General features: G+C 43.1%; 1 protein-coding gene across 8 annotated transcripts in view; it reads right to left on the bottom strand.

Moving 5' to 3' along the window:
• The window catches only part of LOC134173689 (A disintegrin and metalloproteinase with thrombospondin motifs 2-like), a 176,055-nt gene that overhangs the window by 49,670 nt on the left and 99,637 nt on the right, over positions 1-26,748 (bottom strand). For 6 of the 8 annotated variants that reach the window (XM_062637960.1, XM_062637963.1, XM_062637961.1 and 3 more), the window contains one exon: positions 8,542-8,744. In XM_062637960.1, the coding sequence (XP_062493944.1) occupies positions 8,542-8,744 (203 nt within the window). Of the gene's footprint in view, positions 1-8,541; positions 8,745-14,618; positions 14,825-15,344; positions 15,459-26,748 lie in introns of those variants that run through there. The other 2 variants (XM_062637966.1, XM_062637967.1) reach the window with 2 other exon arrangements.

Below are 26,748 nucleotides of genomic sequence, written 5' to 3'. Positions count from 1 at the left end.
CCCACCCAACCTGTGGAATTGGAAAGCTCCAGGTTCTCATCCAACTCAACTGCTTGTTTGTTTCAAAGCAGAAATAATCAGACAAAGGCTATATATGTGCAGTAATTACACAAACATGTGAAAATGATTGCCTAGTACTTTTACAGCGCAGTGCCTCCATGTACTTCAATAGGACATCCTGGTTCATATCACCATCTCCTGCTGTTAGTGATCAGTAAGTATAACATTATGTTGCTGCATGAGAAAAGGAAGTACACAGAGACCATCCCAAAATCTCAGCTCTTAAACTGAAGGCAATGAATGCGTTACATCTTGTTAGATGTCCTACAGTGATTCAGCATTTAGAGAGGGTGATGAAAAAGGCTTGGGTAAATCTCAAGGAATTCAAAGCATTGTGGAATACTCTAGAGACTTTCATCAAGCTATTGTAGCTCACAAACTATTTTGGGATAACTTCAGTTTATTTTCCTGGGACATTTCAATCAAAGCAAAACATGCATTTCTATTTAAAGTTTCTGTTTAGAAATCAGGCACAGATTGGTGCTACATAAGAAAAACAAACACTATTTTTTCTTCTGTTATTTTATAATTCTTCTGCCCTGAGTTTGAAATCAGCACAGTAAGCATGTAGCATACACCAAAACACCCCAGATAAAGACAAGCTAAGCATCTGTGAGACACATCATGCACTGTAAAAGAAGCAGCACAAAGTTTCTATTATTGAGCAAAGTGGGGCTCAATCATAAATGGGAATTTTCAGACCTGCTGTAACACAAATAGTAATAAAGAGCCTGCAGGTTTGCCTGTCCTGTTGCAGAGCTGACAGAGATGGCAGGATTTGGGGGTAAAGTCAGGTGGTTCCCTGAATCTCTAGGTAAACCAACACGCCATTGGAAAATAATCCGTATATTTTGGGAAGTCATGGACAAAATCATTCATGCAGCTTGAAGGAGTTCCCAGCCTTGCAAAGTCTGTCAGTATCTGCTACGCAAAAGCCAGCCCAATTCATCACAGGACGGCTCCATCCCACTGAACCATAAATCACTGCGGCTGAGCTCATCCCTCAGGACCCTCTGCGGCTCAATGCACTGCACTGCATGGTCGGGCAGGCACTGCTTCCTCAGGCGCCCTGAGCACACCCCTGATGGACATTGAAGACTTTCAACCTCTGGCTACCATTAACCTCAAATGCATCTGACCCAGCTCCAGTGGCCCTCAGAGGGCATATCTAACCATCTGCAGAGGGCATGATACAAGATGCACTTTCTGCATCTGGCTCTTTAGCCACCACAAATCGCTGACCCGTCCAACCCAATTAGACGGCTCTTTGATCACCAGCCTCCTTGCTTAACTACTGTTGCAGAAGAGACCGATAGCTACGTGCTCCAGGGCAGAGCAGGGACCATACATGGATCCCTGCCAGAGCGATAGCAGACGAACTGGAGAGCATCAGCGCCTTCCCTACGGGATGGCAGAGCTCCTGGCAAGCCACTGTTTGCACCCAGGCCAGGATGCGGCTCATTCATCAGATCACAATTCTCTGCAGCAAAGCCTGGGTGCCTGGTGGGCATCCAGTGATTGTCTATTTCTGTAATAAACGGCTGGTTTGAATTACAGAATAGGAACCAGAAACATCACGGTGAATACTGAGCACAAACTTTTGTAATCTGACCCTCCCGACAGCGTTCCCCTCTCACTTTATGTTCCTCTGTTCCCACTTCAAACACCAGTACCCTCCACAATTTTCATCACCTCCTTTATGCTTTTGAAGATCCCAAGCTAACATTTCTAACATTCCCAAAGCTTCATCTTAATCCCACAGGAATAACATTACATTGATTCCTCACTATAGTGGGTACACTGGTCGTATAGAAGGTTACTATGCAAAACTCATGGCTCCCAATCTTCTTCTCTAGTCCTTACAAGGCATTTCCTCATTTCCTTAGAGGGAACTCTTTTTTTTTCCCCAAAATCTTTGTTGAGCATCACAAGGAGAAAAGAATAATGAAAGCACACAACACACATGAAACTTAAAGGTCAAACTGTGATCTCAGATTTGGAAAACATCTATCATTCTGCTCAAAACCACAGGCAACAGGCAGTTTTAGAAAAGCTTGGCAGTGTACATTGCAAAACAGAGATAAGTATCTGGCATTCTGAATGCAAACCCGAGTCTGAGTCCTGATTTACCTTCCCTAGTGTGAGAGTCAGTAGATGTTACCAAGTCCAAGTTAGCTGCTTCTGGTCAGAATGAAAAACATTCCCCAGAGCAGATGTGTTGGCAAGGCATTAGGTAGCTTCATATTACAGGTCTCTATCTCATCTTCGACTGTAACATTGGCTTTAGAAAGGTCATAGTCTGTTTTCTGACTTCATGACTAATTTAGTTTTCTTAGTTCCTCCCTCAGGTTCTTGGAACTCCTCATGCTTGCCTACAAACCTCTGCTCTGAGAAGTTTAGAGTTTTTCACTGTAAATTACCTCTGCACCAAAAGGCTCAGGATTTTTCTAAATTGCAGTCTCAAGATCATATTAATAAAATCAACAATGGTATCATTAATTAAGCAGATTCTTTTATTACATTACAACAAGGGTTAGGGGTGTGGTCAATGCAATAAATATGGTGACCTCTTCAAATGTGAAGTGGTTTGGTTAAGAAACGCATCCAAAACGTGAAAGCTGATACTAATTATCCACACTCCATCACACAAACCGCACTATCACAACTCAAAAGTCAGTCAGTGCAATCTTTATGGCTAAAGTTCATGTCAGCATTTGGAGTAAAGGAAAAATCTGTCTCTTAACAGTACCTATCCTCTACCTCAAGGATGGTACCAAACCCTGTGTGATGCTTTGGGTCATGTCCAACAGGGCAGCAAGGTACATTCCAGTTAGTAATAATGAGCAATGCTCACCCAATTAGCACTGGAAAGAATACCCCTGTAAAAATGAGCAGAAGCTGTAAGAGATCAGAAAGGGTATTTCCTGCAGGACCTCCTGAGTGCCCCTTTGCAAGCACGAATTCCACTCTAGTGTGACAATCAAGATAATGAACAAAAATCATCTCATGAGGCATCTTCAGAAACCGTCCTCACTAGTCACAGCCACTGGGTTATAATGAGCAGTCTAAACGTGGAGATAACTCACAAGCATATATTTAAACTTTCAAACAAGCTGCAATTTAACTGTTGACAGCTGAAGTTCCTCAGACAAATAGAGCTGGACTTGCACTTGTTATATGTGGAACTTCTTAGAGTTAGTTCAGATATGACATGTACTTATTGAAATAAACTGATTTGAGCTAATGAGTATTGGTGCTTATGAATTATTTAATTTCTAGAATTCCGGTCAATTTTCCACTACTGGAATATCCTTCCCATCTAAAAAAAAAAAAGAAAAAAAAAAGAAAAGCTATTTAGTTTAAAAAACATGATTCTGAATATAGGGTGCATCATTATTTCAAAGTATTCAATCATTCTTTTTAACAGCTTGAATTAGACATGCTTTCAGGTTTCCATCCAACTGCCAGTTAGAAACTGATGGCATTTCTGCCCTTTCCTCTCAGTAGGCACTTGCTGTTCTGTACCTGCAAATCTTCATCCTTCATCAGCCAGAGATAGGAAAGCAGAAATCTCATCTATAATAGTAGTATCATGTACATCTTATTAAAGAGGACAGATAACATATTCAACAGTGCCTCAGGGCCACAGTTTCAAAGACATGTAGCACTGAAATATGCAGGTGAAAGACTCTGGGGACTTTCCAAAGCCCCCAGCTGCATAACTCCCATTGATTTCAGTTATTCAAATGAAAAGTTGGTTAACGTATTTGTTCTGCAGATGAAGTTTCACTTAAAGTCTGGGAGAGACATAATCCCATGGGCTAGTTTTTAAAACTGATTCTCACTGATTTCAAAGTCAGGTAAAAGACTAAATACTCAGATAAATGTCGCCCAGAGTGAGGCATAAATCCTATTTAGGGTCTATGTCCCTTTGAAATAATGATAGTTAGGCACCTATCTACTTTGAAGAGATGAGTTTTAACATTCCAAGTATTCTGGCCATGTATATCTATGAATACAGGTGTAAGAGACACTAACCCCTAAATATTGCAGTATCACAACCTTAACAGTAAAGGAATGGAAATTTCAAGACTTTTGCCCTGAAAATTGCTGAACCTCACACAACTGGCCTCAGCCTATCGATGCAGCCTTTCCAGATCCCTCTGTAGAACCTTCCTGCCCTCAAGCAGGTCAACACTCCTACCCCGCTTGGTGTCATCTAAAGTTACTGAAGGTGTGCTTGATCCCCTCATCCAGGTCACTGATAAAGATACTGAACAGAGCTGCCCCCAGTACTGAGCCACCAGCTGGATTTAACTCCATTCACCACCACTCTTTGGGCTCAGCCATCCAGCAAGAGAACAGTACACCCATCCAAGCCATTTAGCTCAGTAACATACATTCAGCACCCTGCTCCTCCTCTCAAAGCATCCTGCAGTGAAATCCTTTCATTTCCTAAGGAACAAGATAATTCTCCAACACCACTTCCAGCCTTTTCTAATATTTCCCAAACACCTGCATGAGCAAACACAATCCCTGGGGTTTTTAGCCTTCTTCTTGCTGAAACTGAATCACCTTCCGTGTTCCTGAGTGAACTACAGAGCTGCAAGATACCACTCAAATCTCTCTCCTCTGTTGCAATGCTCCTGCATGCTATAAATACAAAGTTAATTTGTGCAATGTGTGGGCTCACGCTTGGAAATGCAGAGGACTGTGCAAGCTAATATCCTTTCCAGGAAAAAACACAGCATGATGTACGAAAGAAACTGGTGCAAGCAAGAGGCAGCCGAGGGTCTCTAATGTGAAAACAATGGTGTATTTTCCAAAGATGAACCGAACGTCCTGATGGTGCTGAGCAGAGAAAAGAGAGGATGTCAAGAGAAACCAAAGTTTTTGTATGAGGAAATGACTGGAGGATGAAAAGGGGGTGGCAAGAGGCCGAGCTCACTGTGGTGAAGCGGCTGGCAAACAGTCAGGCAATACGTGGCTGCAGCCCAAAGTGTTAAAACTCCTCTGGAGTCAATCACCCTTCGTTTGGGAGTGACTTCATTTCCAAACATGGGGATAAGTATTAGCACAGCTATCTGAGATAGCCAGGACACCCAGCCCCTGGTTTTCCTCACTTTATGGCTTTTAGGTGTGGACTGCAACACATCACTTGAGCAGCACAAAACAGATTTACTGAGTAAGTCATTGCACTGGGCTTGACAAAAAAAATACTGTTTTGATTGGGTTGGTGGTAGGGTTCCACCCAAGATCCCTGGGAAAATTTAATCAAGGACAACTGCTCACGCCATCACATGCAATGAAATCAAGAAAACTGGGGAGAAGAAACCATGCTGGGAGTTGCTTCTGGGAAAGTGATGTCATGTATCCAGGTGCTTGGCATAAGGGAGGATTCACCTGGGATTTATTTCACTTTTGGAACGACAGAAATTCAACTATTTGATCACCCTTTTATCTCCAGTAAATACTTCCACTAATATTTTATTTACTTTCTATGCATGCTTTGATTTTATGCTTACTACCTTGTTACCATACACAGCTAATTGATTACATCCAGAAAACCAGCAGGGTACCACACAATCTGATGGTTATGGGAGGATCTTCCACCAGGTTTAAAAAGACAGCTGGAACTTTTTGTACCTGTCTCTTCTTTTCCAGGTACCCTTGGACCTATGCATCTCATTAGAAACATACTGCATACATGTGACCCCTAACAGCCAGAGAACCCCCAGGCTTTTTATATTGGGCCCATTCTCTACAGAAAGAAACAAACAAAACCAGCTACTCAAGGAGGTAAAAGAGAGGACAATGGGGGAGTCACTGTGTGAGCTTCAGCAAAGGAGACCACAGGAATGGTCTAAACAGAAACATGCTTTGCATTCAGCTAGCAATGAGGGCAAGAGCTGGAGGAGCTGCCAGCTGGAATTACATTGCCAAAGGGAAGGGCAAGTTCTGCATTGTGATGTCCCTCAACATGATGCAGGTCTCCAGCATCGCCTGGGATCTGCAGGAATAAACTCTTCTTGCCTCTCTATTCTGGAGCAACACTTGGACAGATGGAAACAGAGCTGGTTACCATCACCCATCGCTCTGCTAAATACAGACTCCAGAAACCAGCTGAGTTTTGAAGAAGAAAAGAACAAGACAACACTGACAACTGCCAAAGACTATACAGAGCCTCCTCAAGAGGCTTGTGGATTTCAAACTGCTCCTCATATTTGGACACAGGGCAAGTGACACATCCTCAGTCCCCAGAAGACATGTTTCTCCCAACAGAACAACTACTGCCTCTGCCAAGAGCTGCTACAGCCCTATGGGGATGGTTACACAGGCTGCACTTTCTAAACCACTTGCACAGACAGCATGCTGAAGAGCTGTTATTCCTTACAATTTGTGTGTTGGATGGTTTGCTAAAATTAGAGAAAAGTATATTCCAGAACTGGAACATTTAGGGCTTCTTTAACCATTACTGTATATTTTAATTCTTAAAAATAGATTTAAGTGACATGATAAGTAAAGAGTCCTGTATAAACCATTTCAGTCACATTCCTGGTTTGGCCTGTTTGGCTTGTTAATTTAGAGATGCATAAAAACATCTGTTTCACTGCAGACTTTGTTTTAAGCCTCAGAGGAAACAAACCACACACATAAATGAAACTCACTATGTCATTTCTGTTAGAATATATGTATTTACAGCTGTCAGAGCAGACACTAAGTAGTTTATAACTCTAACATTAGTGCAGGTTTTTAAGTATTTACAATACTGTTATAAAAAGTCGGTGCAACTGAATTCACATCACACAAGGATTTTTCTTAAATTGTATTCCACCTCTCATTTACAGTGAAAAACGGTGACATTCTGCACACTGTGAACAGAATGCGATGAAGAAAGAAAGAAACAAGCTCCATAATTAAAAAAATATATCTTGGAAAAAATATATCCCAGGCAAATGCACCTCACAGCCTGGATTTCTGTCCATATGTCTGCCTCTATGGTTTGTAATGCCAAGCAGTCACCTACAGACACTCATCCTCTTGACATCACTTCAGCAGTCATGCTCTATTTGTCAAAACCAGAGCAGACCTATGATTTTTCACTCAACAATATTTCACTAAGAGCACCCATTCACTGAACCTGAAATTTTTAGCAAAGTGTGCTTTATTGAGTAAAGACTCCTGTTGCAGATGGGAATGAGAAGGAAGAAAGTCATAGAATCATAGAATCAGAACAGTTAGGGTTGGAAAGGACCTTAAGATCATCAAGTTCCAACCCCCCTGCCATGGGCAGGGATACCTCACACTAAACCATCTCACCCAAGGCCTCGTCCAACCTGGCCTTGAACACTGCCAGGGATGGAGCATTCACAACCTCCCTGGGCAACCCCTTCCAGTGCCTCACCACCCTCACAGGAAAGAATTTCCTCCTTAGATTCAATCTAAACTTCCCCTGTTTCAGTTTTAACCCGTTACCCCTTGTCCTGTCACTACAGTCCCTAATGAAGAGTCCCTCCCCAGCATCCCTATAGGCCCCCTTCAGATACTGGAAGGCTGCTCTGAGGTCTCCACGCAGCCTTCTCTTCCCCAGGCTGAACAGCCCCAACTTCCTCAGCCTGTCATTCCGAATGAGTTGCCTGTGAAGGGGGCTACCACTCACTTCCATTTTTTTTTTGGCCAGAAGACTAAAACACGCTTTGGTTTTGATCTGTAATAGAAATGATTTTTCAAAACTTGATTCTTTTCCCAGAAAATAGACTCCTTGCTTATTGACCAAGGTATTAGAGGGCTGCTGTGCCTGCTGCACTGAAATTTAGAAAGGAAAAATAGTTCTTACAAATCTAATATTCTCTAGTGTCTCCTTTCATCACTTCTACGCTATATACTCTGCTGTACAGACTATGGCTCTGAAGGGTAAATATTTAACTAAGGAAACCTAAAGATGTCAGTCATGGAGTAAATATTAAAGCAACTTCAGAAAGTTCAGTGATAAACTGTGTAATATTTTACTGCAGGGTAAGCAAGGAGTAGGTTGGTGGCCTGGGACTTGAGGTGGTTGTTGAGGAATCAAAAGGATTTAACTAAGCGGTTTTAAAGATGTATAAACCAATCAAAGTTTCTAATAGAACCTCATTTGAAGAAAGTTCTCCGAACCATGTTTTTCAGCAGGGAGCTTAGGTTAAGGGAATATGCAACTAAAGTATAATGACTTCCAAGAACCTGAGCCCCTGACTCTGTGCCCCATCCACCAAAGTACATAAGCAGGACTTTGAATATTTTAAGTGTCGCATAGTCAGTTTCTTTCTTGGCCCTTTTTTCCTCTTTTCCTTCTCCCCTTTTAGCTTTTCTGAAAGTGGCTTTTTCCTGCTAGAGTTATTTTATCTCCTGACCTAAGAAAAACCCATTACGTCTTATTCAAATGGCTGAACCAGCCTTAATTCACCTTCCTTCCCACAGTGCAGTTAGTGGAGTTATACTCACAATATTCATCAGGGTCAGCAGGTACTTCTGGACATGTTCTTTCCCATGGAATTGAACAACTGAGTCATCAACCCCCAAAAGGACTTCAATGTTGTAATCATCCTCCGTCGCGTGCCTTCGAGAGCGCTGCCTCGATCTATGCACCCGGTCTTCAATAAAGCTCAACGCGCTGTCGAGACTGCCCAGGTTAGTGAGGTTAGAAGCTGAAACCAAACAGACAAATGGGTTGTCAACCAAGAGAGGTTCAGGCTCAGGTCTCAGCTAAGCTGGTGTGTATGTGAAGCAGCAGAGTTTGTTATGTTCTGTGTATTATATAACAGCATTAGTTTCACTTGATGTCAATTAAAAATAACCTAAATGAGAGAGAAACCCGACCCAAAAAGTTTTTACTTTGCAAAGTAAAAGTAAGACTTCCTACAAAGCAATACTGTGTAATAAATACAAGGTCAAAAGGAGAATAAATCATATCGAAGTCCTGATGAGAAGAATGCAGATGTTTGTAGTAAATTACTTACTGCTTTAAAGTACTTGTAAAAAAATACACTATTCAGGAGTTTTGGATATCTTCCATCTTCCATCAGAACAATTGAAGACAGACACCATACTTCAAATCCTGACCTTGCTGCGCACAGAAGGCAAGTGCAGTTGCCAACATATCCTTTTTCTATCCAGGCAGGTAGTAAGAAACCCATCCCTGCTGCTTCAAAACATGAGCTACTTTCTTAGATGCATACATTCAATTCAACAGTAGTGACATGGATCTTCCTTATTGTTACAGCTCAGGAACACAATTTAAATATTAAAGTAATTAATTTATAACTAGGTTCACAATGTTTTTAACAGCTTTTCATATTTCATTCCCAACTTGCCATGTCGCTCTGCATTATTGTATGACAAAGACCAATCCATCAGGCACAACAGCAGCCAACTTTATTACTAACGATTTATAACAGTCCCTGTGATATGAAATGCACATTCTCTTACAGGATGGGATGCAGTTAATGAGACACTTGCCTACTAAAAATTAACATGAAAATATAGACATTTCACCCTACAGAATAACAATGATTGCCATTAATATCATTATTATCATTTGCATTACAAGAGAAGCCCCGTGGAGAACCTCTTGATTTCAGACAATTTCAGGAAGACTTGCTCAGAGAGGCGAAGAAAGGCGCGAGAGCACTCCAGCTTGATTAAAGTTTCCCAGTGCTTAGTTCACAGAAACATAATAGGAAGGAAAGGGAGGAAGTTGAAGCCATCATCTTCAAAGCAGAAACAAGAAACAACTCTTGGAAATGTTACAGAAGTGGATTCTCCATCTTCATTTATTGAAGTTTTCACATCAAAACTGGCTGCTTGGGAAGGGATGAATGAGTCACCAGATCACTGGGCTCGTTATTACAATGACTGTGCTCTGGCCTTAAGGTCGCTGCCTTAGGCTTCTGCTTCAGCATGTGCCGAGCAATGTGCAGCTTGAGCAGAGACCCCATAGATTCCTACTGTGGTAACCACAACCTACCAACCTGTACAGCCCCTGGCTGCCAGGAGGGATGCACACCCATCCTCCATGGTGCTTCAGGCTGTGCCTTGTGTGGTGAGATGCTTGCCTCTTTGCCTCCTAGAAGAGGCCTCCAGTCAAAGGACAGTCCCCAAAAGGCACATTTGCCTGGGCAATGTGTCCAGTGTGTCCTTACCATTTCTCCACCAAGCTTCAAGGCCATGCTTGTCATGAGACCCAAAGCTGTAGGCCACTGCAATGCACTAGCAGAGCTCAGCTCACACACAGGACAAGACAGAAAGCCCCATGCAGCGGTCCTACATCCCCATAGAGCCACAACATCCTTCTCCTGGGAGAACAGCATTTAATGCAGCTAATAAGCACAACCACCGTGTTCTCATTACCAGCCTCAAGGCTCCAGCAGCTTCTGCTCCTGGGGCTGCAAGTTGGTCAGAATCTATGATTCAGCAGGAAAATTCTCTCTTCATGCAGAGCCCAGCTGTCACTCTAAGAGTTACTGTGGAGAGGGAAGGGGTCTGGCCTTGCAGCAATGGAGACAGCTCTTTACCAGGGCTCAAAACCAGCCAAGCAGCGAGCTCCAGCCCTACCTCATGTTTTACTCCACCAAGGAAACCTCAGTGTTAATCCTTGCTAGCACCCAGCAGTGATTACCAAGCTATCACAGCAGTCTCAGGGGATTCACTACAGGACTGGGGGTCAATCATACATCGATGATCTATAAGGCAAATCACAGTTTCTGTAAAATCTGACCATAAATCTCACAAAATCTCTAGAAAAGTAAGACGGGGCTGGCAGGGGCTGCAGGTCATGTCCTCTCTGTGCAGCTCACCAAGAGCTACAGCAATCAGCAGTGAGGCCAAAGCCATCAGCCCTGCTGTTGCAGAGCTGCAGCGCTGGGCAAGCAGGAGAGCCGAGCCCGCACTGCGGCTGCAGATGGGCAGCTCTGCTGCTGGGGGGTGTTATTCTGGTGGATGGTTGGCTGTCAAGGTATCAAGAGCTTCTGTGCTTTCATTTCTTTCTTTTATGTGTCAAAGTCAAACTAACTCCTAGTGCAGTAGCTTTATTCCTGCTGTGAGTAAATCAGCCAGAGGCGAAACGTGATCCTACCATCCTGCAGTGAAAACTGCTTGTGCTCCCTCTCTGTTCCTCACTTCATCACTGTCACACTAATCCTTACAGTCCTGTCGACTCCCTGAGGAAAGTTACCAGGAGTTTCCCTGGGAGTCGTCTTTCTGCCAGTGGGTGCCAACCAAGCACTTTAAGTTTTGCTTGGAGCACAAAAATTCCCCAAATCCAAAGTTACCTTCACCCCTCAAGTGCTACCCCTCAAGACAACATGCCCAGTGGGCACTCTGAGGCATCAACCCAATGTCCTTTCCAGCAGAGAGCAAGTTGCACCAGCTCCAGCTGGTGCTGGAATCATCCCAAGACCAGCAGCACAGCTCTATACGTTTACAGCTGTAGCTGCAAGACTTTTATTCATATCCCACCAGTGTCCTTCCCCAGGAGACTCTTCTGGGAGACAGGCAGGGATGCCTCCACACACAGCCTGACCACACACCACAGGCATTCCTCTCCTCCAGCGCTGCTCTTGGTCTCTTGGATGATGAACTGGCCCATGCTGTGCTATTCCCATGTCGGATTTGCTCCTACGTGACAGCCACATCCATATCAAATTAATACCTGCGCCTTACCAAAGAGGAAGTGAACAAAGTTGTACCTGTAGTAAAGGAGACATTTTTCATGTTTTGCCATCTCAACTTTCCTTAGTTATCCTCAGTAACTCGGTTGTATCATTGTATTGCTAACAATGCCCTAGGAAAGCTCAAGAGAAAAACTCAACGAACTAAAGAAGACACCAAACTCCTTCACATTTTCCTTCTGATCAGGCCTGCACTTTCCACAGTAACATCCCAAAAGTCATCTCAAACTGCACTGTGTTTAACTAAACCATCCCAAGACCTCTCCATCAGATGTTCATTTTCAGCACCTTTTGCCAAATCAGTGCACCAGCCACTAATTATTGGGGCCAACTTTGTTCTCCATCTCCCCAGAGCAGACACTTGGCATTTGCAGGGGCTAACAATAGCCTGTATTGAAACCTCCTCCTTGCTCCCGCTAGGAAAAATTCACATTTGTGAAAATTAACCACTGAGAGGCAAGGCTGTGTTCTTCTCCTGTGCTGCTCATGCAGAATAATTCAAAAAGACAGCAGCACTGTAACAGCTCACCCAAAAATCCCTCAAAATCACTCTTTTTTCTAAAGCCAGCTAAAACATCATTGGTGTTTTAGTGATTTTCTCCTAGCCCTGCAGACCGTCTCCCAGAGGAGGAATAAAAGTGCCCAAGTTGTCAATGGAAAGGAAACTTGTGCTTCTGGCTTCAGCATAAAACCTGGAGCCAGGCAGCCTGGCTTGTGCTCCTGCCCCTGACACAGACTATCCCTGTGGTGCTGGGAGATGCAGAAGGCAGCTGGGAGCCAGGCAGCAAAACTACCAAGGGAAAAGCATGTGCACAATCCTGCTGGGTGCTGCAGCCTGGGGTTTTAGGTGCCCTCTATTTCTGCTTTCAGTTAACACAGCAAGTGATCCTTACTACTCTTAGGCAGTAAAGTCCGAGTTGTTTGCTGACTCAAAGGTGCCCATCTGTGACAGCCCCAGTGATGCATTAATACATGTAGAGTACATCGAGACCTGAAGAGGACAGGTCTTTATACAGTGCAGGTGCAAACTGCTTACAGCATTGCACGTCATACACGATCCCTCTGCTCTGCTCCCTTCTGAGCAATGTGCAATATCCCAACCTTCTACCCAAACTGTTCCACTTTTCAATCTGATATTTTCCTTCTTTTGTTAGCTCTACCTGAGCTTCCACGTTCACTGGGACTAGAGGTCTCAACATCCAGTACCACGGCAGCATCATGCAGCCATGCTCCAATTCCCATCTCTAGGACAAGGAAAATTCACACTGACACAAACCTCAGTCTTGCCTTTGCAGGTCTCCAGAAGACTTCTCCATCTGTGACAGTTTGGGATGTCTGACAACACCTTACTTTCTGGGAATTTTTGCCTTGCTCATTAATCTTTGCTATCATGTGCCTTATAGAAACCTAATTACATGACATCTTCTGATTCTGCCTTACCCATCATGGCAGGCAAAGCTCAAACAGATGCTGTGAGTTACTGAAGCATAAACACACTGCCTGACACGAAAACTGCCTCTCCCTGTGTTTTCTGTCACTCCCTTTAGGACATCCACCAAACGCATAGTTGCTGGATTGTGATCTTGTTTTGGTTTTTTCATGATCCCTTTCAAATGGGGTCAGGGAAATACAGCTGCACACACAGTTCCTAAAGAGTCCCTTATGAAGCTTCAACAGGACCAGCTTTAGGGTTCCTCAATCTCCCAGCAGTGATACTGTCTTAATAAAGCAGTTTTTAATGTTTTACTTCCTCTTTCAAATAGAGGGAAGGGGACTTTCTGACAAGCCCAGAGCAGAGAGACCAGGACAGGGAGACTGAACTGCATGTCATGTTCACAGCCATCATCTGCAGCTTGTCAGCACACCACCACACTGGAATTCCTCTTCCCATAGGAGCGTCCAGCATTCAGACCAGCCAGCCACCATTTCAAATGCAGCTTGTTTGCTTGTGCAGACACTTCATCTGACACTGCAGGAGCAGACAAACACCTGAGCCAACTGCTGAGCACCTTCTCTGCAGGCTCACAAGGACCAGCACTTCTGACGTGCCGTTTTGCTGCTGATCTCCATCCCTGGTACATGCTCCTGAAGGAACACCCAGCTTCCCATTCCTTCATGTGGCTTGCTGCAAAACACCGGCTAATTTTGCCTTTTTAACCCCAGTGACTGAGACTGAGCTCCAGCAAAGCACAACTGGAGCCTGTTGTGTTGTGGTCACACCATACCTGTGCACGCAGCGCTGCGAAAGCACAGGGCACCCACCCCTGCTCAGCTGCACTGAAGCTGGTAGTGATGCCACCCCGAGCCTGGAGCATCACAGCACAGGCAGGAGGCAAAGACAGGAGGAACAGTCTGTGTGGCAGGGAAGCAGAAGGAGCCAGGGTGGACTTGCTTTAAGTCTCAGCTTCCCACTGCTCAAGTACATCTGCACCTCTGGAAAAGTACCAGACGCCCTCGACAGCTTGACAAAGAACTGCTCTTTTGGGAATTGCGCCTTAAATCACAAGTCATCCTTCGGTAACGCTCCCTGCCACTCGTATGCTGCAGGCTTCTGTTGTGTCTGTCCTCCGAGATCAACCGACTCCCCAGTTAGCCCCCAATTAGCCTGTTCATGTATTCTAAAATCCTCATTTGTCTTCCATGGTAAATTGAAGCTCAGCTCACGGAGGGTGAAGCAAACAAGGAACAGTCAACAAATCTTGCTTTTCATTCCCTGAAAACCTTTTCTCCCATTTTTAAGTTCCTCTATTTGGGGGTTGTTTTTCATTACAGTTGCACACAACCAGGACATGTTTTGGTCACTTCCTCATCAACAGTTTCTCTGATTTCTGCAAGTTTTAAAGCCCTGCTCACCTTCCTCTTTGTTTTCTTTTTTGCTTTCCAGATGCCCTCTGTTTGTCTTCTTCTCCCCCGTCACCATCCCGCTCAGCTACATTGGTCTTTCATAATTTAGAATTCCCCTTCCCATTCCACAGTCTGCATTCGGGCACTTCTGCTATAGATCATTCATAAGAAATCTGGGTAAATCCAGGAAGGTGAATTAAAATGGAAGAGAGCTCCTGTGAGGTGAAAGCAAATTGAAAATGGTCTAAACAAGAGAAGCAAATCACACACAGTGCCCTGGGTACATGATACCAAGTTAGCCCTCTTCAAAAGGCACCCCCAGGAGGGCACTGCCTCAACACAGTTTTGACTTGGAGCTCAACGTTCAGAGGATTCTTGTGATTTCTCAAACCACAGGTTAACACAGTGGCTGCTATTTGGTAAACCCTTAACAAAGAGCAATTATCACAGCAGAACTCTCTTTGGGTGTGTGTTCAAATTCCATCTCTTCCACGCGTTTACATAAACCAAAAGCAAGACCACACCTAGCAGTCATAAAGACCAGGCATGCACCAGGCATCCTCACCCAGGTTACGAATCCTCGTCCTGCCCTTATCTGCAAAGAAGGAATTTAAAAGGGAACTTTTGGGCTGCATGCCTTGCTCACCATATGATCTCATTACGAGCTCCCTGCCTCTTAGTTTAGAGCAATGCCATTTCTAGTCAAATCACATTTTAACACGGAGCCTGCTCCACCTTTCATCTGTCCAGGGAAGTTTGCCACGGGTGCTGGGGTAAGCTGGGCTGGGCTCCCACAAATAGGTCTCAGATTCCAGCTGCAAGAAGGCCGGTAGATACGGCAGCTGAACTAACTCCTCCTGGAACGATCTGCTCATGGCATGAGAAATCAGACGTTCAAACTACATAACAGTGTTTCAAATACTGTGTATTTGGGCCTTTATAGGGCAATTCTTGTAAAGTTCTTGGGGCAGAAGAATTGTCCCATATTTGCAGAATGAGTGCACATTCTTGCAAACACACAGGCACAGTCACTGCTCCCTTTCTTTTGCACCCGCACAATAGCACAATGACTTTAAATCTCAAGATATACTCAGGTTCTTGCCTCAATCAGAGCTATAACAAATAACTAAGCTGAAACCTACAAAAGTGGCAAAACCAGGGGAGAACTTTCAAAACTGAAAGGCAAGGAATTGTGTTTTTGGAAGGCTAAACCAATTAGCACTGTGACAATGGTGCAGTGGACACCATGGCAAATGGCCCAGTGAGAGGCACTGGGAATAACCACAGGTAGATGTTGCCAGGGAGATCTCTTCTGGCATGTCACAACAAAGAGAAAAGGTATCACAATACTAGAAAGAGAACTTGAAAACTAAATTGATCTCATCAGGGCCACAGTCACACAATGAATAACAAAGATGAGAGATAATTGCACTGTTAAAAGATTAAGTGAGAGCAAGGCAAGAGAACACCCTGGGCTAAAACACTATTTCTTTTTTTTCCAAATGGTGAAATATATTGTGTTACCGTTTTAACTTTCATATTACAACATAATAGTCAGAAAGGGGGAATGAAAGGAATGGCAAACCAGCCAGGCAAACCAATCTGAGTGACCTGGTTGAAATGGTCTTTGAGAACAGAACATATTTTTTTCCAGCAGCAAAATTTATCCTTTGGAAACTTTTCAACTCCCAACCTTACTAATGCAAACACAGGTTTCACAACTTATGAACAAGCAAGAAGTTTCTAACTCAGTGCTTAAAAGTAAGCTCAAGAAGGGGCAAAAAATGCAACTTAATTTATGGGCCAGTGTCTAAGTTTCATTGACGTAACTGATTGTACCTGGGAAATGCTTATCCTGCAAGTATTTGGGCAAGTCATTGTAAACTGGCCTTCCGTGCAGAGCCTGTGACTTGCAGAACATGTTGCTTTTGAGCAACCTGGTCTAGTGGACCCGTGGCAGGGGGTTGGAAGTGGATGATCTTTAAGGTCCCTTCCAACCCAAACCAGTCTGGGATTCTATGATTTCCTACATCACACCCGTTCAGAGAGCCTATGGCTACCTCAGGAAAAGGGCTCTATCCCTTGCGAACCCGCAAGCACACGTGTGCACCCATGCAAAGTTGGCTTCGTTGTACAGGGCTCATACAGAGCTACAAATAGAGCTCAATACTCTCAATCTTATTTACAGCTAATGCATGATTAATTAAGCTGGAGAGTTCAGCTATGTCTCCATGCAGGCTACAGCTTCATGAAGGTGTACGAGCCCCAGAGATCCCACCTGAAGACCCAAACCCTTCCCTTTGCACAAAAAGAATCAGGGTCTGACCCACAACTTACTTTCCCTGGCTATAATGAAGTGCTTATGGCCTATTTGAGTCCAAGTCTGCCACCAAGATACTCCAACGTCCAATCCAAATTCCAAGCATGATTACATTACAGCAAATTAGCACATTAAATAAGCTGCATAGCTGACCCCTGGCTTTGTAGGTGACATGTCTAACAATCCCACCTGCATTTTTAACAGAATAAAATGCCAAACCATGGCACAGGAACTGAATAACAGGTTAAAGGGGATGGCAGTTGTCTTTCCATAAGCCAACTATGCTGCAAGAAGGGAAAATCAGGTTTTAATAGACTTTAACAAATAAATATGAAAACACACACATGTAAAAAAAAAAGAGTCAAATTCCTAGCCAGGGCAGGGGCTGAGAAGAGGGAGAAAAGGCAAAGAAATACATAAAATCACCCTACATCATGGGAAGTACTACTGAAAAATAATGGCTGAAGCAAATATGCATCTTTCCAGTGCTTTTTAGCCATAACTACAGAACAATAAATCGTGCCTTTTGGTAGCATTTCAAAATGGAATTATTCCATCCATTTAAAAGTGGAGCTCTTTTGTCAGGTATAAAGTCTCACAACGCTGTAAATTATACAATTAAGTGTTTTCAATGCCAAGGATAACAAACATAGTATAAATCTTATCAGTGTAAATAAGGTATCACACAAATGACAATGCAAAGAGCTCCTGTCCTCTATGTAATCATAACGATCTTTTAATTAGACAAAGTAAATGATCTGCTCGTTTCACCTTGTGAAGAATAACATAGGAAGAAAGTTTTCCAGATACTAGGGTGAAAAACACCTGCAATTTGAACTTCAACCAGCCTCTTGTTCAGCTCAGACTGTTATGCCAGAAATCAGCAGTCAGCCAGGAAAGAAAAGGAAGGTTAATTTGAGCTTCACAAGAAGAAACCATAATCCGGACAGGCTGAGCAAAGGCAGCGTGATGTACGATGCCTTGGCTACTTACACTGGCAGGATTTGATTCAGAGCAAGAAGGAGTTATAATTTCACCTGTGTTTTGAAAATATCCTTGTTGCTAAATCTGCTTGGACCTTCTGCAATAACAAAACCAGCTGCAGTTGATTAGAGACTGTAAGAAAGACAAGGCAAACTTGGAGCATTTCTTAAGCTTCAAAATGACAGTAAAACACCCTGAAAGAGAGAAACAGTCTCTGCTCTACTGAAAGCTCGAAGTTTATTCCCAAGGCGTGTCCAAATCAAGGGCAAAGGCTTCCTTTGTTATTTGTATAAGGGCTCTGAATCTGTCAGGCCCTACAAAAGGCAAACTGCTAAATGCTGCCCTTCCTATTGCAGTGGGTAAGAGACGAGGTCCTGACACTGGTAGCTGAGATGCTTACAAAATGTAGCACTTTTCATGAATGTATACCAGGGATGGAGAGAGGGGGAAGAAGGGAGGAGGGAAAGCAGCTGGATGGATGCAAGGATCCCAAAACCCTCTGGGGAGATGGCAAATGAAGAGGCAGAAACTGGAACAGCACAAATGCAAAACGGGAAAGTGAAAAGAAATGATGGCTGGTCTTCACACTGCACATCTCCACTGCCCCAAGGAAGGTGAAGCCGGGGCTGGCTCCCACCTCCTGCTGCCCAGCCCCAAGAGCTGCAGGCTGTGAGCAGCCCCCAAGCTGCAGGGAGCACAGGGATGAGAGGCTGGCTTTGGAAGGCTCCATCTCCGCAGTGCACAAGGGATGGGCTTTCAGGTTTCTTTTTCAAGATAAATTTAGCGTTAATAATTGTGGGCTTTAAAGGGATTAGAGGCAAGTCAAAATGCAGCTGTTTAGTTTGCTGCCAGGTCCAAGATATTTTTAATTCCTTTTGGGTCAAATGGACTTGAATAGTGAAGTTTTTAGTAAGTAAAGAAATGAAATAGTAAAGTTTTTTTTTTTAAAGTAAAGAAATGAACAAATCAGTTCATCCAGAGTCTCTTTTTACTCATTTGATAGAAAATCAAACACTTCAAGTCTCAGTTCAGAGAATCGTTTAAAAACATGTTTCAAGGGAAAGAAGAGAAATGGTTTGTTTCAAGCCCACTGCCATGAAATCCGTTAACATTTTGTGAATGAAAAATTAATTTTCAATTGAAAGAGAGTCAATTTAGATTAGACATTAGGCACAAGTTCTTCACTGTGAGGGTGCTGAGGCACTGGCACCAGTTGCCCAGAGCTGTGGCTGCCCCATCCCTGGCAGTGTTCAAGGCCAGGTTGGACACAGGGGCTTGGAGCAACCTGGTCTAGTGGAAGGTGTCCCTGCCCGTGGCAGCAGGTTAGAACTTTAAGGTCCATTCCTCCAAGGGAAGGATCCTCCAGGATCTCTGCAAGTCTGTTGATTATTCATAGGTTATTGATAAGCAAGCTCTACCCTTCCGTGTCTGACTTGTCCTTCAGACTGGCTTGCAGCCTGATCAAACTGAGGTCATTTGCCTACTAGACAAGTTGTAGCTGGTAGGATGTAATGCTCTTTGGCAAGGGATAGAGAACTCTCCTATAGGGACAAATCACTGCACATCAAAATAAAAGCCTTTCAAGGATTATGCAGCAAGGAATTTATCTCCTGAATTAAAGTCAGTCTCACCTTTCTGTAAATAAGGTTTAAAGTGATCAGAAATTGCATTTGTATTCACTTTGCAGAGCATTATCAGATTGCATTAGTATTAATGACTCCTCTGCTCTTACTATAGAGAATGAAATCAGACTTTGGAAAGCAAATGCACAATGATGTCCAGTAAGAAGGGCTGGGAAGACTTTTACATATATAGATATATATACACACACACACACACAATAATGGCTAAAATGAAAGTGGTTGGAGGGTTGGTGGACAACTCGTTAGCTAACACCTTTATTAGAAATCTTTTTGAAAAGGAGTCAAACGCATTATAAAACTATCAGATACAACTGCAAATTGAGATATTCAGCTTTTAAAAATTCAATTCAATTCACTTTGAATGGCGTTAACCCAGCCTGATGCTAAAGAGGCTAGACAGGCCAATGGCTGTTAGAGAAACAAAAGATATTAAGGGTAAAACCAGACAAAGCTTCACATAAGTTTCGGCCTCCTGCACAGGAACAGTTTATAGACACCATTTACTCTGCAAAAAGAACAGGTTAGAGGCTAAATTGGAAACATCAAAGTCAACACCAAAAAACCCTTCAAGCTGCCTTACAAAGCAGTTCTTGGGGTAATCGAGAAGTTAACAGAGAGCTCTGCTGACTTAAGTAGTGAAGGCAACCAGTAATTAACACCTTCTGGTAAGAACAGCCACTCAAGATCTGAGTTTCTGCAATGAGCTACATGTTTTATCCAAACACTTAACTTGGATAACATGAGTTCTATCATCTGTTTCTCCCTAGTTAAGAACTGACTAACCAACCTGCTCCTAGTTTACTTGATTCTAGAAAACTCCTGTGATCAGTTAAACAATGACCATGGAAAGACAGGGAACAAATACAAAAATGATAACATCATGCTTTAAGTTCCATTTTAGAAACCAGAAGGTAAAAAGCTGTCCATGAGTATATCCATCTTCTTAATCTTCAACAAAAGTTAATGTTTAGATAGAAATACTGAACAAACACTGAAAATAATAATTATCCACACAAACTGTGCTAACAGAAGTAGTAACATGCTCCCCTCATCTGAAGTCAGAACAGACTCTCTCCTCTTTTGGTTCTTGCTGAGCAAGAGAATATTACTGCATCAGCTGTTCAACAGATAAATGCTTTACATTTTCCCATTACCCCAGAAGAAGAGAAGTCTATAAAGGCAAACAGCAAAGCTGAAGTCACTTTAAAGAAATAAAGTGACATCTTATAGCATCAGGGAAGCAAGGCTGGAGGAAAAAGTAATATCTTTTGGTAGCTGAAGAGGGCACAGTCCAGGTGTCAGGGTCTCTTAAAAACAATATTACACCCTAAGAGCACTGTACCCTGTCTCCTCAGCAACACAAGTACCACAAATACTGTCTCATTCAGTCCACCTATAGTATCTGTTCATGCAGATCTGAGACCACAAATCAGTGCTGAAAAGTAATGGTTTTGGAAGTCAGACAGAACTGCATTCACTTGACCAACAACAGTGTTATTCAATTATGGAATAACAAAAAGACGTGGAAGTACCACAGTCAATAAAGACTCCACTTGGCTTTGGTGCCCTGGAAGCCCCAACGAGTCACTAAGCATGATTTTGGACCTGCAGGACTCTTGATGATATTCTGCAGTGTGGGAGCTGGACATGTATCTATTGAAGCTGACACTGATCAATACCCATCACCTTCTTAGTGGTTTCAACTATATTAGAAAAGTGGTATCAACAGCTACTATTGTCTCACTGAGCTTCTAAAGAAAGCAGAGGGTTGATGGTATCTAGGTGCTCCCATAGACTGGATCTCCACCTTATCTTCATCTGAGCTCCAGGCTGCCTTCAGTGCAAAGTCTTCCATTTGACCTTTCCTACATTTCTCTTAGGATCAGAGAACTTTAATACTTTTTCACTCTTTTCAGTCTATTTCTGGCTAATCTCTAAAATTTCTGAAGGATTCAGAGTTTCTTGCATTCTGGTGTTAGTCCAAGGAAATACTGCAGTGCAGCTGGGCACCCCTTACATTTTGCTGAATAACTGGTCCACCAAAACCAAGCTGTGATTGTTTTGAAATGATTTCCAAATTGAAGCACAGGCTTTTTGAGGGGTAAAAAATAAAATAATGGAGCAAAACCTCATGTTTCATTTCAGTGAACACATATTCCACAGTATGAAAGTGCCCAACCAGGGCAGGCTACAACAGGGAGGAGGAGAGGAGGGTATGCAACCACACAAGCTCCTGGGGGTGTTTATCTTCCACTGATAGAAGCCACCTCTAGCTTAGGAAGTTGCAAACATTGCAATGTGTTCAGGAGGCTGAATATCATCATACAATCCCACTAGAATTATGTTTTAAAACTCATCTGGAAAGCCAAGTCATGGCTCTGGGAGACAAAAAGAGAACATCAATATTTGGATCACCTAAAGTACAAGGAAAGTTAGCAAAGAACAAAATGTCTGAAGCATTAACCTGCCAGGATTATTCCTTAACGTCACAAATTTCAGGCCCATTTGAAGTCTCAAAACAGAGAAACTAAGGCAACTGATTGAACTTCCTTGTGAAAAGATTAAAAAAGAAATCCTATAGAGTACTGCATGTGGTCTCGCAGACATGTCCTGAATTCACCTGCGGAGACTGATGCCTGTTGCAGAAACTCTCAGTTGCCATTAGTCAAGGCAAAGAGAGGGTAAAAAAAGATATACTTTCACATCCAGCTGCAAATGCAGCTCTTCTGTCTTCGTTTCCCAGTTTTCTAGGCTGGAATTTAGCTCAACACAGACATTACCTACAGCTACCGATCTCACCAAGGCCAAAATCATGCCTAGTGGTCTGTGAGCAATATCCTGCCCCCTCTCCAGACCATGACATGTGGCTGCTGCCAAAGTTCATGCAAGATCTCCTTGGACTGTAAACCTACAGGGCAGGTTGTGTTGCCCACTCTGTGCTGGCAGCGTTACCAAAGGATTCCCAGTCCAGGCTGGCACTAAGTATAACCATCATAGACACTGAACCAGAGACCTGTGGCTGCCCCATCCCTGGCAGTCTTCAAGGCCAGGTTGGACAGAGCTTGGAGCAAGCTGCTCTAGTGGAAGTTGTTGGCAGGGGCTGGAACTGGATGAGCTTTAAGGTCCCTTCCAACCCAAACCAGTCTGGGATTCCATGATTCTATGACCATGTAAGCAGCTGATAGCAACAAGCCTTTTCTTCCCTGGAGCCAACTGCTTCCTCAAATTCCTGTAAATCTCTGCCTCCTAACATGAAGTTACCACAGCTCCATAATTATGGCTGGAGCAGAAGGAGCAGACGAGCTGAATTAGGCTTCCGATTGCATGTCTAATTTATGTACAACTGCAGCAATTACAGATGCAAATTAAATAACCGTGCAGAAAATGGGTTTTATTAGCCATAACTAAAACCCAATAAAACTCAGCAGCTCATGCACATCTCTGCACTGAACATGCCTCTTTAGAATGTCAATTAGAAATGGGAGAAACAACGGGGATTTTCTATTTCCTAGTCTGTAAATAAAAAAGGATAAGATGTCAGAGCCCATGTCTGACACAACAAAACAAACAGGAGCTCCAATTGGCAATTTCAGAGCGACGCATTGTTTTACACACAGCAGTTCTATGCAGCTTTTAAACGCATTATTCATACTTAGTCTTTCATGCCTGACATGGCTGAGAAAAGCCTCATCTAATAAAACCCTGTGCTAAAGGTAATTCAGCTTCAGAAGAGGCCCACCCTGACTGCCTGGCAGGTTGGGAATTAAAAGTTTAAACCCAAAGCTGGGGAATACCGTGCTTAACTTCACAGCCCTTTTGAGATCTGGGAAACTGGGAGCTTCTTGGCATCATGTCAGCTGGGTCCAGGGCTGTGAAAAGCATCTGTGGATGTTATAATGCTGAAACCACTCAAATCTTCTGTCATTCAGACTTAGCATGAGTGCTGCCATGTTTAAGGATCCAGCACTAACCTGGCAATTTATTTAAAAGCAATAAAAAAAAGAATGCTCACGTTAAATCAAGGTTAATCCTCCTGCACATGTCTCATACAATCTCCTGCTATGCGAGATTAAACCCACTCTATATACATGTAGCACAAATACCTTAATAAAAACTTTACCTTTACCATGGTGTGTCTACACTGCTGTTTCTTCATTCCTTTGCAAGGGAGAGGGGGTTTCCCTGGCTGCCTGCATTACACACGCGTGAGTTCATCACCAGACACCAGAAGGGGAGCAGGCAGCATGCCATGGTTAAAAGGTCCCCTTGACTCCAGGGTTCCTCAAACATGGCTTCCACTGGTGCCCTCTTCTTTTCCCACTGATGTCCATAGATGCTCTCCACTTCCTCAGCTGTCCCACCACATGATGCATTACTTCCAATGCAGCATCTTCCCCAACGCTAATCCAGATGGGAATTACTACATAAGATTAGCAGGATCATTACTATTCCTATACCACTTCCTGATGGACCTGGTGCCCTCCTGGCCACTGCCCTGAGCTTCTTCTGCCAGGACACAGCATGGAAACTCATTCTGGATGCAGGAACCACCTTCAAAATTTAAATATACCACATTCACTGACTTCCCCTTATCTCTTGGGGCAGTTTTATCCTCAAACAACTCCAGCAAATTACTTAAACATGACCTCCCTTGCCTGAATGTCTGCCAGGTAGTCTTAATTAAACTGCGCATTCTCATATTCACTCTCCACAACACCCTGTGGAGAGGTTTCCAAGATTTCCTCGCTTTGTGTATTCCCTTGGAATCTCTATCATTAAACAGCAATAATGATAAGCAAAGTGAAAAAGGCAGGAATGGCTTTGTATCTGCAGAAAGACAGCGCACAAAGAATAAGTAACAGTGGCCACCGTGCCTCTCCCTAAACAGGGATATGGGGATGTGAGCACTTCACTAAGCTACTGAAGTGAAAGGTTTTCAAACATCGTGGTGGTGAACATGGAGTACAATCCAAAGAAGATGCATTCAGAACAGGTCTTATCATAAGGATAATCTAAGCTGCTAAAAGAGAAGCATCAGAAATACTGACTCTGCTTATGATTTAAGTAATAGAAGTATCTATATAGAATAATTTCCATCTTTCATAACTGAATCACATCAAAGGCATTACCATTTGATAATTATGTTTTATATTGCAGTTCTAGATTCAGATGTTCCAAGTTCCATAAAAAGCTAAAAGAAACCCCAACCCTCAGTGAGCCCACTGCCCTCTTAAATCAGTGTTACATCTACTGCCAGGCTGAGCGGGTGCAAGAGCATCCTGCAGCCACCAACTTCACCCAGCAGAGCTCAGCACAGACTGCCTTGGCACTCGAAGGAAACACCTCCTCTTAGAGGTCAGCTGCTCTGGAAATGGTGATTTTGCAACCCTGGGAACAGCCAAAGGACAGAGACTGAACCACTCTCCAATCCTCCAGCTGACAGTCACATTAGTGAGGCTGTAACACAACAGCAGCAGCATCCATGGTCTCAGGAGCCTGGCACAGAGCATATAAGATCCAAACAAGGTAAGACACAGGTTATTAATCCTGTCAAAAAAAAACAATTTCAGGAGATTTAAGATTTACACTTAGCCCATGCCTGACTTAAAAAGATACATTAAGTCATGCTTTTGGTTCTAGCTGTATTTTGTAGCTGACCTATTTCTATTCATAATTAATACTGGTGGTTTGTTTTACTCCAGGATCAAGATACGTATAGAAAAAATTATCTGGGTTGTATTTCAACTGATGCAACAAGATTGTCACCTAAATTCTGAGTCCAAGACTGTTGTTGCTGATGAGTGAGTAGGAGAGAAACCAACTTGATTTTGTGATCCAAGCCCAACTTTACATAGCTCAGCACTCAAGAAATGCTCTATTTCTAATAGTGCAGTGAAATCTGGCAGCATTTCCACAGCAATGCGTATGGACCTCCACAATGTCAGCTCTGCAAAGTCATTTTTCAGAAGAGAAGTACACCCACAGCTGAACCATGCCATCAAAAAACTCCTCCACTGCAACCCAGCCCAGGAATGTCAGGCAAATAAAACCCCAGCTGGTCACACCAGAGCTATCCCATTCATGTAACACAGGAGTAGCAGAAGAGGGAAATAAAATATGATTTTAATTAATACTAATGCTTTAATAATGCAAGAAACTACCTCCTCTTACACCTGCTGCTGGTGGCTGGTTGGCTGAGGATACCAAAGTGGGGCAGAGGGCTGGATGCTGGGGAAGGAGACAAGAGGCAAATGATGGAAAGTTGGGAAAGGGAGGGTTATACACATGGACAAACTCTTCCTCCTTAAAATAGATTTAAAAATCAAGGGATATTATTTTATGGAGCAATGGATCTAATAAGAGGGTAGTTATAGTCATTCATGGTGGTCTGGAGAACAGGAAGCTCTGTGTGAGATAAATTAATTACACTACAGTAAATGCATGGATACATCTATTTTGGATTTGGACCTTGTACGTGCAACTGGTGTGAAACCACAGACAAGCCTTGGTATTGACATCAGTGGTTTGTGGGCAGCACTTCCATTACGTGGGCAGGATGCAGGCTCACTGCAGCCAGCAGGTCTACTGAGGTCCTCTAGTGAGGAGACAGCATTTTCTTACATTGCATACAGTGCAGCTGTGTTAAAAATTTATGAAGGCTCAGATACAGCTATCAATAAAGATGGTCCAAAGTGAATACTATGTGCAAGAGGTTTCTGTGCACCTGAGGATAAGAGCCACTTTCAGTCTTCCAAGCAGAATACCACACACGGTTCCTTTGCTAGTGCAGCACCCCCAGAAGTCAGTGCTTCACCAGCTGCCATAGATCCGTGCCAGGTTATGCAAGGTCTAGAGCACACTTCCCACAGAAACTTGCCAAAACAGAAATCCTTTTAGTACTTAACTTGAGATTTTGTTAAGATTCACTTAATCTGCCTTCTCAAAGTACATCTACAAGAGCAAAAATGATCAATAACTCCCCCATCACATTGCCATTACTTTGCATAAGTAATTTGAGACAATACATTAAGTAAATGAATGAATAATCCTTGAAATCTACATAGAGTAGGACAACAGCTGTAATAGCAAATCTCTGCTGGAAAGAAAACCAGCAATTCAAACAACTCAATTTACAAGGCAACTTATGAAAACCAGAAAACAATCAGTATTCTACTGGAATCAAGTAGATTAA

The sequence above is a fragment of the Pezoporus occidentalis genome, unplaced genomic scaffold (assembly GCF_034315485.1).
Source record: "Pezoporus occidentalis ecotype Australia unplaced genomic scaffold, CSIRO_AGI_Poc_V1 ctg55, whole genome shotgun sequence".
In the NCBI taxonomy this organism is placed as follows: domain Eukaryota; kingdom Metazoa; phylum Chordata; class Aves; order Psittaciformes; family Psittacidae; genus Pezoporus; species Pezoporus occidentalis.
This window is presented reverse-complemented; position numbering and strand designations above follow the sequence as displayed.